Raw genomic sequence first — 15,652 nt, forward strand, 5'->3', positions numbered from 1 at the left:
GAAGGCCACAAGAGAGGGATTAAGGAACAAGAGAACTACAAAACAGCTAGAAAACAACGAGAGCCCGGGCCGTGCCGCCGCGCGATTGGCCGGGGCAGCCTCGCCGGCCGCCGCTGATTGGTGGATTCTCAAATTCGGTCTCAAGGCGCCAGAGGAGGTGTTTTAGCGGGGACTGCGATCCGGCGCTGGAGTCGCGCTCGGCGTGTCGGAGCGCTGGCGCTGCCCGGACGCCGCGGGGTCCCCGCTAGCGCAGGGCACTCGGAGCGGGGAACTGCGCGCCTCGCTTTCCCCGCCCGATGTCGCCGCCCGGCTGCTGATCGACTCGCCCAGCTGATCCCGCGCTGCTCTGGGGTCGTGGAGATCCCGGTAGAGGCAGGAAGGCTCCTTCGCAAAGGGGGAGTAAGTAGCTTGCGGCCCCGGCGCTGGCGGGGAGGCGGGAATTGGGGCGAAAGGGGACCCTCCCGCCCCGGCTGCCAGCCTGCCACCCTTCCCCTCCCCGGCTGCCGCAGGACCAGGCGTGCGAGGGGTGTCTGGGCTCCAGCTCTCCCTCCGGCCGGGCAGTAGGGAACTTGCCCTTCCTCGCGATCTGGGGGTTTCACTGGAAAAGTTTATATTTGGGGTCTGCTCGGAGGCCTGGGAAAGGGCTGCGCTGAGCGCTGAGTGGGTTTGGTCTAGCTATCAGGTTTCCTTCCCCCCGATTCAAAACCCCTCAAAGCCGAATTCCTTCCCGTTCTTTGCGCCAAAATTAACTGACCTAGGAGACCCTGTGCTTTCTGACAGATTTGCCCTACACTCTCCTGACTTGAAACTTAATTTTGTCCTGTTGCTTTTCATTAAAAAGTATTATTTTTATCGTTTTTTTTTCTTCCCAATTTCAGTAATTACTAAGCACACTTAAGTGTTTGTGCTCGTTCGTGTGCGTTTCGGAGAGTTGGAGTGGCCACAATCCTGAAAATTCCCAAGATGAGTTTAGGGAGCGGAAGTTCATGTTCATGAGCAAGTAATAGATATTTTTGTTGAAGGAAAGAATATCCAATTTAAAGTCATTTTCTAATGTAACTGTGCATTACAGATGGAGGTAAATTGTTTAACACTAAAAGACCTGATCAACCCCAGACTAAATTTTGCAATTGAAGATGGGGAAAATGCCCAAAAGGTAAGTGAACTTAAATACCTTAAGTTCTATCATATTTACGATGGTGACGTCTAATTCAATTCAGGATTCCAAAATGCCACTTGTATTTGTCTTATAAACATAATAATCTTGATGAACATTTTAGGACTATGCTTTTCTTTTTTTTTTTTCTTTTTCTTCCTTTAATGGAGGAGGCATCCAACCATTATTGTTGAATTTCTCAGTCACTGTGCAGTGGTTAGATATAATGTTGAAACTGACTTATATGAATGAAAGATATGCTAGACACTGCAATCAAAAGTTTGTAATAATTGTAGTTATCAAGAGTAGAATTAGCTAATGCTGGGCAGGAATATTAAGCCTCAGTTCCCAGAAAAATAGACTTTTTTACTCTAAATGCTAGATTTTTAAAGTGCAGTGAAATGTTCTTCATCCTGATGGACCAGCTCCTAGAGGTGGTTCCATTCTCCCAAGAGCATGACCAGTGTCTCCCATATAGGGAGATAAAGTGACTGAGCTCACCAAGGCCTCTTTGAATATTTTACAGTGTTACTGCTGGTTTTGCACTGAGCTTTCCCTTGTGGTTTTTGCATGCCTTGTGATTTGTAAGAGAGTAGTAGCGTCTTCCAGACACACTACGAAGTGAGCCGGCCATAGCAATGTCTAAACAGGACCCATGTCAGCACAATGCCCTCACCAGCCGGTGCCCTACCGAAAAGGTGTAATAGCTTGTTAGTAGCGAACATCTAAGCATTTCTGGGCAGAGGCAAGTAGATATGACAAACCCAGGTTTAGAAAGTTTAAATATCAACCCGAGCATAGCAACTTCCATAGGCGTTGAACTTCTCTGGTTCCTGGGCTTAATTTTAGGCTTAGCACCCGCAATGAAATTGCCTGGTTGCAAAGCACCTGTTCTATGGGCCTTTGAAGAATACTTGACAACCATTAATTTGGGGTAGGTGTGAAACTGTATGCTTTTTCATGTAGGGGTTTTTTTCCCCTCCAGCATTTGATTTATTTTTGTTAGGAAAAGAAGTATACCAAAACGTTATTCTTTTAAAGAGCATTTTTAAAGAATTCGCTATGCCATCTGAGAGTGGCAATGCCCAGACTTTAAAGTATATATTCAGAGTTTTGGCTTTGGGAGTTTCAGAGCAAAACTTTTTGTTTTCCTTTGTAATTTGGATGGGACAGCCTTGAAAGAATGTGTATACTTTTATATAAAGTCAAAGTGTCCACCTCTTTCCTTCTGGGTCAATGACTTTTTATCATGCCTTCAACAAGGTTACTTCTACTCTAGTTAGCCCAGTAAGTGCTGTGCCCAGCTGAGCTTTCATATTTTAGTGGGTGTAGAGAAAACCTCAAATGACGCCATAGAGGTTTGGGAAAGTGGTTAAAATGTTTGAAATAAAATACATGAGCAGGGCTTATTTCACCTGTCAAAGAGACGGCAAAGGAAGAGAACAGAGCGCTCCTGCGAGATGCTAGGCTGGGCTTTTGTCTTTCTTTTCACATTGCTGTGAAGTAAAGGAAGGAGGATTTCTAGGGCTGCCGAGAATGTGGGATTTGGAGTCAGAGAGATCTGGGTTTGATTTCCTGCTTTACCATTTGTTAGCTTCATAACCTCAAATAAATATATTTATTCAGTCTTTCAACAAATATTTATGTTTCAGGGGCTGGGGGTACAGCAGTTTAATAAGTCTCCTAGCTTCCCTAAGCCTATTTTTTTCTTCCATAAATTGAAATTAATAAGTAGCCTCTCCTCTTCGGGTGTCTGTAAAGCACCCAGCAACCCATACTATTCACACCTTACTCATTTTTTTTTTTTTTTTGCGGTACGTGGGCCTCTCACTGTTGTGGCCTCTCCCATTGCGGAGCACAGGCTCCGGACGCGCAGGCTCAGCGGCCGTGGCTCACGGGCCCAGCCGCTCCACGGCATGTGGGATCCTCCCAGACCGGTGCACGAACCCGTGTCCCCTGCATTGGCAGGCGCACTCTCAACCACTGCGCCACCAGGGAAGCCCCACACCTTACTCATTTGAACTGACAGCCCAAAGATGAATGTGATGCAGGCCTGGCCCTCGGTTACCTGAGACACTTTCAGGGACTGAGATGTAAAACTCACCAACTAGACTGTGATTTGGTAAGAGCTATAGGAGTGGGAACCAAGTGCCCCAGCAGAACAGAAGATTAAGAAAGAAATTCATGGTGAGTCTAGGGAAAGTTGGAAAGCTTCACAGAGGTAATATCTGGGCTGAGGACTTCAACTATAAGGAAACAAGAAGGAGTAAGACGGTCATTATAGGCAGAAGAATCTATATGAGTATATGTGCTGTGGACATTCAAGAAATGTTCAAAGTTTCCAGAGTGGCCAGAAGCTAGTGGTACTTCTTGAAACCCTCTGGTGGGTGCCTGGAACAGTATCCTATGGGTCAGTCGGCATTTAGAGGGCTTATCTTTCTTGACTGTCTGATCTTCATTGCTCAAGGTCTACAGGTAGGCATACATCTTCTTACCACTCACGGAGAAACTTTTCTTTAAAACATAGAGGAGTTTTCAATGCCATTACCCAATCTTACTGTGCCCAAGTTGTGAGATTATAAGCAAGACTTTCCTCTTCAGTTGTCTCCAGTGCATTTAGGAATGACAAAAGTAGGAAAGGGACGGTTTGGGACGAAGCGGTGGACAACAAGGATTGAGCTGTTGGGAGGGCTTTGTGAAGGAGATAACACTTGAGCTAGGGCTTGGAGGGATGAGTGCTAAGACCAAGGCAAGTAAAGAGGAAGGAAACTAGTAAAGAAGTAAATCAGCATGGTAAATTTGGGGACACTCCTAGACTTAGTGGGCATGGGTTTTCTTTGAAGGTCATTCATCGTTTGGGAGTGGTTAAAAAAGAAGGTGGGTTCAACTTGAAGGATATATTTGTACCCGTGTGATTACAGGTAAATAAAATATGTGCAAGAGGCAGTTGGTTGCCTGATCTGGGAATTCACGGAAAGTCCTAGCCAGATACAAACTTGGGAATTAACAACATACAGGTTGGTTTTAAAGCCTTGTACATGAGTGGGTGAGCTGCCCTGGAGAGAGCAAATAGGGAGGTGTGGAGGGCTGAGTTTCTAAGAGTGGAAAAAGAGGAGCCAGTGAAGGAGGCTGAGAAGGAACAGTCAGAAGAGAGCCAAGAGAGAAAAAAGTGGTAGCTCAGAAGGACTGAGAGTTTTATAAAGCAAATAGTCAACAGTGTTAACCGTTGCAGTGAGGTCAAGTGCAATATTTTGCCATTGACTTGTCAACTGACAGATGACCGAAGTGAGAGCAGTGGATCAGAGCAGACTGGTGGTTTGAGGAACCCCCTGGGAGGCAGGCAGGGGAAAGCCCTCCGTGTGGATTACTCATTCTGGAAAGTGTGCTCTGAAGGGAAGGAGAGTTGTTAGTCGATAGCTAGAAGGAGACGCCTCCTGACGTGCCTGTCATATTTGCAATGAGTCTTAAAACGGTAGGTCGGGTTTCAGTGGGCAAAGCTTAGCCCATGGCATTAGAGTCAACGTGATGGTGTGAGCAGCGGCTCAGATGTGATAAAATTCAGGGCAGGTTTGAAGAAGAACGAGTGGACGGTTTGGACAAAATGTGGGACGTGCATGAGATGGGACCGGAAAAGAGGTTGGCAAAATGTCACCAAGGGCAATGAACAGGCTGATGACTATGTACTATTTGAGGTAACATGATCAAAGCTGTATCTGAGACAGAAGCAAGACTAGAACCAAGATCTTCTAATTACCAGGTCCTTTCCATGTCAGCTTACAGCTCAGTCATAATGCCGGTATAATAAATAATAATGATGATGATGGTGATGAACATTTGCACAGCACTTCACAGACTACAAACTGCTTTCACTCTCATTATCTGATCTGATCCTCACAGCAACTGCATGGCAGGTAAGCCAAGGTGCATCACCTCCATTGGCACATGAGAACTGGAGAACCCGTTTCCTGGGGACTCTCTCCAGGCCCTCTCTAATTGAAGAGGTGATTTCCAGGGTGTTGCAGCTTGACTTCATGGCAAGCAGATCTGATGTGGAGATTAGTGTGCAGGTGGTTTATTAGGGAGTGCCCTGGGGATGGGAGCCCATTTAAGGGAAGGGAAGGCAGCAGAATTAGACAGAGGGAGAAGCAGAGCTGCAGAACAGTCTCAGTGGAAGTTGGGTTTACCCCATAGGGAGTTCAGGGACGACCCCTCGGAGGAGTCCTGAGTCGGGGTAAGGGGACGAAGCTGTTACATGTCAATGCTGCCTCTCCCAGCCACTGAGGACAGTACTGGCCTCTCGGGAAGGCGTGTGATCCCGGATGAGTCAGCCCTCTTCAGCCAAAGCGTGAAGAGGCTTACTACTGGCATTACTCCAGCAGCTGGGGAAACGAGTCATTCATTCCAGAAGTGAGCCAGGTGCATCCCAGTGTCCACCACATGGCTGGGTAGCCTTGCTGGAAAGCCTTGGAGATATATAATTTGGTCTGAACCCCTTATTTCAAAGATCTGGAAACGGGCCCAGACAAAATGAACAATTTGTGCAGTATCAGAAAGATATAGAGTGGAGTCAAAAACCACTCTATTTCTGAATTCTCATTCCAATCCCCTTTCCTTTGCCTTCTACAGTGTCAGGATTGCAGGACAGACAGACGGATGGAGCAGGGTGTGATTAGATTGCAGCTGACTTTCTGCCCACCTGAAACCTCAGAAAACAATTCGCTTGGCATTTTTTTCTGCTGAGTAGAGGTGTGATAACGGTCTTAACCCACCACGTGACGTAACTCCCCTCCTACTTTAAGTATTACTTAAACTGTAGTGAAAATATGTCGAAGTGCTGGAGGAAATAATTCATCTGAATTGCTCCTTGGTAGGGAAAAGTAGGAGCTCAGTGTTCCTGGGAGGACAAGTACCATGAGGGGCGTGGAGAAGGGTGAATCTCTGCACCTCGACAAGCCTGGGACACGCCCTCCACCACTGGGATTCCTTTTGAAATAACTAGATAATCAAGGCCCTGTGTTCTTTGAGCACATGCGAAGGGGAAGGCATTGTGCCAAAAACTGTGAGGACTGGGACGTGTGGAACTAGCTCCCTGACCTCCAGAAGTGCACAGTCTCGTCAATGAGACAAGACACACGCCCAGGAAGTTAATTAGCAGTACAGCGTGCTATGTTATATTAGCTCTGAGGGCCAGGATGGATGGTAATAAAGAACAGGAAGTGCAGCGGGGGTAGAGAGAATAGCTAAGTTTTATTGAGTGATCACTATATGCCAGGAACTATTCTCATAACTCTGGAGATCAGTGTTTGTATGAACTTCATTTTCAGTTGAGAGAATTAAAGTGAGAAGGGAATTGCCTGCTCTCACCCTGCTGATAAGTAGCAGAGGCCGGTAAGCTGGCCCTACCAGCCCGCATGCAGAAGTGCTTCCCATGCTGCCTCTCCATAGAGGGTAGTGGGGATCCGTGGCCTGCCGGATACCTTTTGTTGGAGCTGCGAAAAAGATAACTTCCGCCCAGTTCACATCCAGGACAAGCTTACTTCTAGATGCAGAATTTTGGAAACTTCTGCTGTCAGCTATTTCTTGCCTTACCAATGACTTTTATACTGAATGAGATTGTATGTGACCTTGGGCAAGGCACCCTCTATGTGCCTCAGTTTCTTCATCTGTAGGCTAGAAAAATACTACTACCTCGGTTACAGGATTGGATGAGGAGTTAATAGGTATAAAGTGCATGAAACAGGTATCATGTGTAGCACGTAATATGCACTCAGTACTTTCCCTTGAGAGTTCCCTTGTAGAAGACTTCATCAGAATTGTATAGTAGTAGGGATTTGTTAAGAGATGTGAATAGATGCACTGCCTCAGGCTGGATGCTTACTGCGGCAGTGGCATGAGAAACCGTCGCCCCCATCTCCACCCGTTTCCTGCTACCCTAGGACAGAACCTCACCATGGCTAGCTGGCAGCTTCTGCTGATCCAGAGAACAAGAGTTGGCCTGCTACTGCAAACTCCAGTTTCTCCCAAACAATTTTTTAAAATTTATTTATTTTATTTATTTATTTTTGGCTGCGTTGGGTCTTCGTTGCTGTGCGTGGGCTTTCTCTAGTTGCGGCGAGCAGGGGCTACTCTTCGTTGTGGTGCGCGGGCTTCCCATTTCAATGGCTTCTCTTGTTGTGGAGCACAGGCTCCAGGCGCGCAGGCTTCAGTAGTTGTGGCTCGCAGGCTCTAGAGCGAAGGCTCAGTAGTTGTGGCACACGGGCTTAGTTGCTCCGCAGCATGTGGGATCTTCCCGGACCAGGCCTTGAACCCGTGTCCCCTGCATCGGCAGGCAGATTCTTAACCACTGCGCCACCAGGGAAGTCCATCCCAAACAATTCTTTTTCCTTCTTCACATGTTGCCTGTTTATAGGAAAACACTTTTTTTTTAAACCACTGTTCAGCCAAAATCCAAGCATGCAATGATCTATAGAGTGATATTGTGTGCAGGAAAGGGAGTGACAAATATGTAATTCATCCACCTTCCTAATTATGTAAAGGCACTATTACCTGGAGGTGAGTTCAACTATGGGAAGAGCAGAATCTTTCTGGGTTTGGATGGCAAAAACTTATTTTAGGGGAAAGAAATTTGTTTTGATAACTTAGTAATTCCAAATGCGAGTTGTGTGTACTTAGTCCTTTCTCTTAACGGATTCATGGACCCATCATTAATCTTTTCTTTTAATTATCTAAGATAGTCTACTCAAAGAGTCTGGGGGAAGGTGCTAGGCCACAAACTATTACCAAGCTGCAAAACGTTACGAACAGAACTTGAGAGTTCAGCACTTAGAAACCTCTACAGTAATTCAGTTGATCTTGCCCCTGTGACATCTAAACCTGTGATCAGTGGTCTCTTCTTGTCGAGCAAGCTGTAGGTCAAGTTGAGTGGCAAACTCAGAGGAGAGTCACGTGTGATGGGAGTTGCATATGAGTCCTCTGAAGTGAGACCATGTATCAGTCTCCGGGAGTTTGCAGCCTGTGAAAAACCCTGGTCCCTCACCAGGGGTAGTTTGAGAAGCACTGCTCAGGGGCAGTGACATTAGATAGCTGGGTGGTTTGAAATGTGGCATTTTGTTGGATGCCCTTCAATTAATCTGTCCTGGTAATTGCTGTATTAGCCCTGGTGAACATTGAACAAAAGCATAATTGCTATTCACTAGTTAGTGCAAACTCGTAAACAGTGCTTTAAAAAATATGTCACTTAGAAGCAATATGGGCTCAACCCACATTTGCTCTTATTAGCATCCCCACCTATTACAAGCATCCACCAGTGACGCTTAACACTCATGACTTCTTTCACAGAGGTGCCGTGAAAAATATGCTTAAAAGGAGTAGCAGCCACTCTTCGGTTCCCATGGATCCTTCTGTTTATTTTCATTAGTCCTACCTATCCTGATACCTTTCAGCCCTGAACATATAGGTCTCTTTGTATTTTCATGACTTAGTGAATAATGGGAATAAAGTGTACTCTTAGCTAATACCTGCCCTTTCTCATTTTCGCTAAAAGGTCTCTTTTTTAAAATAGGAAAATATATTTGTTGATCGCTCAAGGATGGCCCCAAAGACACCAATAAAAAGTGAACCAATTGACTTATCCAAACAAAAAATCTTCACTCCAGAAAGAAATCCCATCACTCCAGTTAAGCTTGTCGACAGACAGCAAGCAGAACCATGGACACCCACCGCTAACCTGAAGATGCTCATTAGTGCTGCCAGCCCAGACATAAGAGACAGAGAGAAGAAAAAAGGACTGTTCAGGCCCATTGAGAACAAGGATGATGCATTTACAGACTGTCTGCAGGTAAACAGGCTGTGCTCCTAACACCTTTCATAGCATTTTAAAATGTTTACCTGATTATTACAAAGTCACAGAATTCTCAATTTTTCAGTTACTATTGAGTGAAAAGCAGTACTCTACTTAATCTTTTTATTTATTTACAGCTGCAGTGGAACTCTTATTCTATATCTCATTTTTCATAATGAATGCTTTCTTTTCTTCTGTGTGATACTGTCTTTACCAGTACACATTTTTAAATGATAAATTTTTTAAGCAATGATATTTAATAATTTTGATTTAATGAAGAAATTTGGATTTTTTTTAATGCTGCCATGAATTATAATTTTTGCTTTGATTTTAAGGGTAATATTAATCGAAATGTTTTTGACTTGGGGAATTTTCTCATTCTCATGTATGTTCAGTTCGTTGGTTTGGGGCTTTAAAGTTAAATCATCTTTAAATTACCTGTCCTGTAGGGAACCAGAGCTACTGAATAAGCAGCATATCTACACTTTAAAAAAAAAGTTTTTCTTGGGGCTTGAACTGAGCCTTTTTCAAATGTGAGTTGATAAGACAAGGACACTAGTTTAATGTACTTACAATAAGAAAGAATACAGAAGAATAAGATTTAGCTCCCCCTGTTCAGTTCCATCAACCCTTGGTAAATTGTGAAAAATAAAGAGTTTGGTGACACACTGCAGGCAAGTACATCTCAAATGTTCACGTTAATAGGAATTACACAGGATCTTAGGAGGAGACAGATTCCGATACATCAGGTCTGAGGTGAGGCCTGAGGTTTTATATCTCTTAACATGCTCCTGGTGACGCTGATCTCAGTCTAACAAGCACGCTAGTAGCAAGGGTATAGCAACCTATAAATCAAGGCTGTAGCAACCTATAAATGACTGCATTGTTCATTTCTGATTTTAAACAGTAGACTCAGCCTCAAATCACAAAGGAGGAAAAGTTCAGTTCAGAGAAAGCAATAGGTAAAATGTTAAGAAAATTAGATTAGGAAAATACATTTCCAGAATCTAGGATGGTATGGATTTGGATGTACCCCTCCACTCGCCAATACCACCCATTGCAATTTCTCTGTTAAGATGTTAACTGTGACATTTCCCCCCTCCCTCTGTCTGCCCTCTGTAGCTTGATGTTGTTGGGGACAGTGCTGTGGACGAATTTGAAAAGCAAAGGCCAAGCAGAAAACAGAAAAGTTTAGGACTCCTGTGCCAGAAGTTTCTGGCTCGCTATCCAAGTTATCCACTGTCAACTGAGAAAACTACCATCTCCCTAGATGAAGTTGCTGTCAGTCTCGGTATGTATCGTGGGATCACCTGGAGGCCTGTCTCCAGTTACGGTGAGAAGTTGATTCCTCGGGCAAGCCAAAGGCTTCAGATCACTTCCTTTACTAAGTAAAGAGCTGACCCTCAAAAGAGTGAGGACAGGGACTTCCCTGGTGGCGCAGTGGTTGAGAGTCTGCCTGCCGATGCAGGGGACACGGGTTCGTGCCCCGGTCTGGGAAGATCCCACATGCCGCGGAGCGGCTGGGTCCGTGAGCCATGGCCACTGAGCCCGCGCGTCCGGAGCCTGTGCTCGGCAACGGGAGAGGCCACAACAGTGAGAGGCCCGCGTACCGCAAAAAAAAAAAAAAAAAAAAAAAAAAGTAATGAGGACAGAGGAGCAGGTAGAGCTTTTCTTCTGTCATCATCATTATGCATAGAATTCCAGGGAGCCTTTTAGGCCTGAGGGTCAAACAAATATTTGGTTTTCTTAACCTTAAAAAATATGTTTACAGAAGACTTACATTACAAATTAATATCTAATATCTTAATTCCATGTTATTTCAGACAGACTCAAAAGATATTTAGAAATATCCTTCTGTTTATTTTTTAAAATGCTTTAAAGTTCTGCTTTTCAGCAGAACTGGTGTTATTTTTGTTATAAAGCATGATTTGAAAGCAAGAGCATTATGTTTGAAGCCCTATACTGTGACCTTCACAGCAAGTCTACCCAACTAGTAAAAGCACACCTGGATATAACTCAAACAGCTAAGCCTTATAACAAAGAGGAATACAAGCGTTCACATGGCGTGGGTGTGTGTATTTGCAGTGGTGTCTGGACTATAAATATGCAGGCCGCTGATTCAGAATAGAGACTCCTAGTGGACGTGGATTGCAGTTGGTTTCAGAATGAACATACTGTTGACAATAAACAAGTAGAAATCACATGATTTGAAGATGTCAGAGTGTCCCCTTAAAAGATTAGGAGGGTTTGCATACAGGGGAAAAAAAGGCTCGAAGAAGTCAGCCCAGTAGGCTTTATGATAGAGTATATTTTTAGTTTGTTTATTAGTTCTATATCTTCCCATAGCCCAAAGAATGTGACCCAGTAGATGATTATCACTCTGAATTATTCAAACTCATGGCTAAAAAGATTTTATTTGCTGGAAATTGAGGTAATGAGGAACCAGTGTGTTGTGATGGGAAGACCATGGGCTGCACTTTGAGTAAGACAGAGCTGGATTTCAAGCCCAGCTCTCTAATTTATAGACTGTGAGATCTCCAAAAAGTTAATTATTCTTTTCTCAACTACAGCCTAGGGACCATAGCACCTACCTTGCAGAAACTTAGAAAAGTTGGGGATAATGTCAGTAACATGCCCAACTCAGAGCCTGGCTTACTCTTATTGCTACATGGAACAGTTTCTACTCAGCTCTCATTAGAGGTACTCCCCCCACCCCCTCCACCATCCTCAAGCCATCCTGTGATCCCATACAGCTAGGAGGAAGCAGAGGGCTTTGACGGAGAGCCATTTTAGAACCCAGAAGTAGAATACAGTATTCTGGCATTGGTAGCAATGAACCAAGAAGGGGAAGGTGAGCCAGCTGGACAGAGGCTTGGTGTAGCCATAGCTGAGGAACTGGGTCCTGGAAACTAGTCTTAAGAAGATGAGGGTAGGGACTTCCCTGGTGGCGCAGTGGTTAAGAATCCGCCTGCCAATGCAGGGGACACGGGTTTGAGCCCTGGTCCGGGAAGATCCTACATGCCGCGGAGCAACTAAGCCCGTGCGCCACAACTACTGAGCCTGCGCTCTAGAGCCGCAAGCCACAACTATGAGCCCTCGTGCCATGACTACTGCAGCCCGCGTGCCTAGAGCCCGTGCTCCACAACGAGAGAAGCCACTGCAGTGAGAAGCCCGTGCACCGCAACGAAGAGTAGCCCCCTCTCGCCGCAACTAGAGAAAGCCTGCGCTCAGCAACAAAGACCCAACACGACCAAAAATAAATTTAAAAAAAGAAGATGAGGGTAAAACAACAGATCGTACGATGTCTTTCTCATTGGGGTTCATGAAGCCACCTTCCTCCATATACCCAGGCCTCATCAAGAGTCCTTGCACTGATATCAGTGCAGAAGACAAAAGATTAGGTGTTGGAAAGCTACCTTACAGGTCCCAGGGAGGACAGAAGAGTGGGATCCTACTCTCATATGGGCTGTAAATCCCCATGTTATGACCGCCTGGAGCAGAATGCCAAAGATTTTTGCAACAGCTTCCTGCTGTCTCACAATTTCCAAGACCTGCCAGATGAACCTGCCATCTCTCTTCACGTGAGATTGTAAAAATGGAGTCCCTTCCTAGAAGCTGTTTAGGGGGTAACCATCTCTTGGGATTGAGTCTAAACTCCTGCTCTGTCCCAGGTCACAAGCTATAAGACCGTATTTTAACCAAGGATGTGCAATGCATTCAAATTGCATTCATTCCCAGTTTCTTGTCTCATGTAGATTCAATACTGATATTATAGGTAAGAGGTTAAAGAACTGGGAGTGACTTTAGTAAATGGAAAGTTACACAGCCTGGGAAACTATTTATTGGGTTGAGATGCTCTTGATAAGCTCTATGGGGGATAAGGGAAGCATGGTAGCAATTGGTAAATCCTCAAGGGCATAACTAATGCCATGCCTACGATTAATCAGATTGCCTTGAATACAAAAGAAAAAGAAGGCTCAGTGCCAGGGAAGACTTTCCTGGCAGAGCAAACCCCAGAGTTACCTGCAGGACTTGAGACCTGTGACGTGGGAAGTTTAGGCGCACCCAGCCAGTGGACAGTTAGTCCAGATTGCAAAGGTGAGTGATTATTCAGGCAAGTAGCTGCCTATGGGCTTTTGCCAGCACCACCTTCTGAACACTTATGGTGCAGAGCAAGCATCATCTTCCTCTCGTAGTTGTCCAGATCTTCCTTTATTTCTTGAGATGTCTAGCCACTAGATGGAGACTTAGCAGCTTGTGTCTAATACAGAATAACAAAACAGCCAGACATATGGCTGGCCCTGGGCTGTCTCAGTTGCATTCACATGACATTTCTAATGGGAAGGTTTATAACGTTCCACTCTCAACAAGATGTGTTAATATATGAAAACAGACTGAAATAAGGAGCCAGGCAGATCTGGACAAGGGGCTGCTGACTGCTCTGGCCAACACCTTCCAGCAGGCATCTGGCACCAAAGCTGAGATTTTGAGAGTGAAGAGCCTTTCCAGGTCATGAGCTGAAATGTTCTGACTGCAAAATGCCTCTTCATGCATGGGGTAGAATTTCCTCTCAGCTCCACAGTTTTCATTGTAACCTGGTTTATTTCTTGTGTTAAATCTTTGAAAGGCCAAGAGCTACGTGCACCAAGCCTGCCCTGATTATAGAACAGCTCTTGGCAAGTGAAGAGAAAGAAGGCATTTTTGTACCTGGGCCAGTCTTCTGAGAGATGCCTGGAGGCTTTTGTTACGGATACTTAGGCCAGAGCACAAGGGGCCAGTTGAGTCCCCAAAGCCTAAGGGCCTATTGCATAACAGGATGAGTCAAGATGGAAGATTTAAAAATCTGTTTCTACTGTCACCTCTTATACTAGCAGGAATTTTAGGTGTCTCCAGTGCCACGCAGGAAGTACTGATATTTACCAAATAACATACAAAGAGTAGATAAATTAACACCTATCAGAAACCCTTTAAGTTTATGATCACATTTAATGCTCATCATTTTATGAGATAAATACTAAGGCACAGAGAGATTAAGTAACTTCCCAGGCTCACCCGACTAGTAAGGGATAACGCAGGGATTCCAATTCATGCAGTCTGACCCTGAAGCCCCTGCGCTTAACCAGCGTAAATATTTTTAGTAAATTCAATAGACTGCTCGTAATCCTGGCTATTTAGGGAGTGTTGGGAAAGTGGGTAGGGAATTGATGAACTGGATGGTCAGCCTCTGCTAGAGTTTATTAATGGGCTGTTTGGCAGGATACAGTGAATGGGAACCCAGGGAGAGTTGTCCACAGGTGTGATGAGCAGAGGGCAGCCTGTACGTTGTTCCAGCCCTGGCACTAGCTTCCTCCAGCAAATTGAGAAGGGTGCCCAAGCCCTTGACTCCTGAGTTGCCAGTGCAAAATGGGAAACAAAATATTTACCATCTGTTTTCCTTACTGGCCATTAAGAGAATTAACAAGTAATTTTTTCACATCATTCAAACTCCAGGAAAGGAGAATGTGGTCCAATAGTGAGCTAACAGTTACTGGACACAGTTCTATAGTCTGTATAACTAGGAATACAAGTTAAAATCAACCATCCAACATTCACCAAGCATTTATTACTATGACGTGTGTTGCTGAAGCCCACCAGTTTTAACGCACTGAAATGTTCGTGTGGTTTGCCTAACAGGTCCAAAGAAAAGTTGCTCTACTATTTATGTAATACAGATGGAACTGTCATCCATCTCAAGGTGGATGTTTATCCTAGATCTTATCGAGAGTTGGATCCCAAGAAGAAAAAAATTTCTTTTGCTTGCATTCATATAGTATGAATTTGTTGAGCAATTATATTTGCTGGGCAGAGTATCACACAAAATAGTCCACAGACAAGGTCCAAGCCTTCAAGGACTTTATACTCAAAAATGTTGGTCGGCATGATGATGGCTGGCTTCTCTTTTTCAAACAGGCGTTGAAAGGAGACGCATCTACGACATTGTGAATGTGCTGGAGTCGCTGCATCTGGTCAGCCGGGTGGCCAAGAATCAGTACGGCTGGCACGGACGGCACAGCCTGCCGAAAACCCTGAGGAACCTCCAGAGGCTAGGAGAGGAGCAGAAATACGAAGAGCAGATGGCACACCTCCAACAGAAAGAGCTCGACCTGATGGATTATAAATTTGGGGAACGCAAAAGAGATGGCTGTCCAGATTCCCAGGATCCACAGTTACTGGATTTCTCTGAACCGGACTATCCCTCTTGTGAGTCCACGGTACCCACACGAGTAATGGCAGGGAGAGGGCGATGGTGTCTTCTGAAGAGAGTCACTGCTAAGATGGGAGGAACCAAATGGACCACCCTGGAGGGAGATGTCCTCTTATTCTCTCTGCTGAAGACAGGGAGACAGATGGCTTCCTGACTGGGCTGCCCACTCAACCTCACTGAAAAACTGTCTAGTGGCAGTTTCACTTGGTATTTGGTGTGTTTGGACCGTAGATCTCGAACAGCGCTCCCGTTTCAGATTGACAGCCCCATGCTGATTCCTGCTTGTGAGCCTTTAAGGAAAATTTACTTGGAAAGAATTTCTCTCTTCAAAGGATCCTATTTGTTTAATTATATACTGGAGTAGATGACTTAGAAAAGAACCCCATTAGCAGAAAATACTGATTAGAAAGAT

At 44.9% G+C, this 15,652-nt stretch overlaps 1 protein-coding gene across 1 annotated transcript in view; it reads left to right on the forward strand.

Moving 5' to 3' along the window:
- Positions 1-347: 347 nt before the first annotated feature.
- E2F7 (E2F transcription factor 7) overlaps positions 348-15,652 on the forward strand; it is a 30,191-nt gene continuing 14,886 nt past the window's right edge. Inside the window, exons 1-5 of the mRNA XM_007448748.1 lie at positions 348-399; positions 1,073-1,156; positions 8,718-8,993; positions 10,119-10,287; positions 14,946-15,236. Of these exons, the coding sequence (XP_007448810.1) occupies positions 1,073-1,156; positions 8,718-8,993; positions 10,119-10,287; positions 14,946-15,236 (820 nt within the window). The 5' untranslated portion in view covers positions 348-399. The remainder of the gene's footprint in view (positions 400-1,072; positions 1,157-8,717; positions 8,994-10,118; positions 10,288-14,945; positions 15,237-15,652) is intronic.

Source organism: Lipotes vexillifer, unplaced genomic scaffold (genome assembly GCF_000442215.2).
Source record: "Lipotes vexillifer unplaced genomic scaffold, Lipotes_vexillifer_v1.1 scaffold329, whole genome shotgun sequence".
NCBI lineage: Eukaryota > Metazoa > Chordata > Mammalia > Artiodactyla > Lipotidae > Lipotes > Lipotes vexillifer.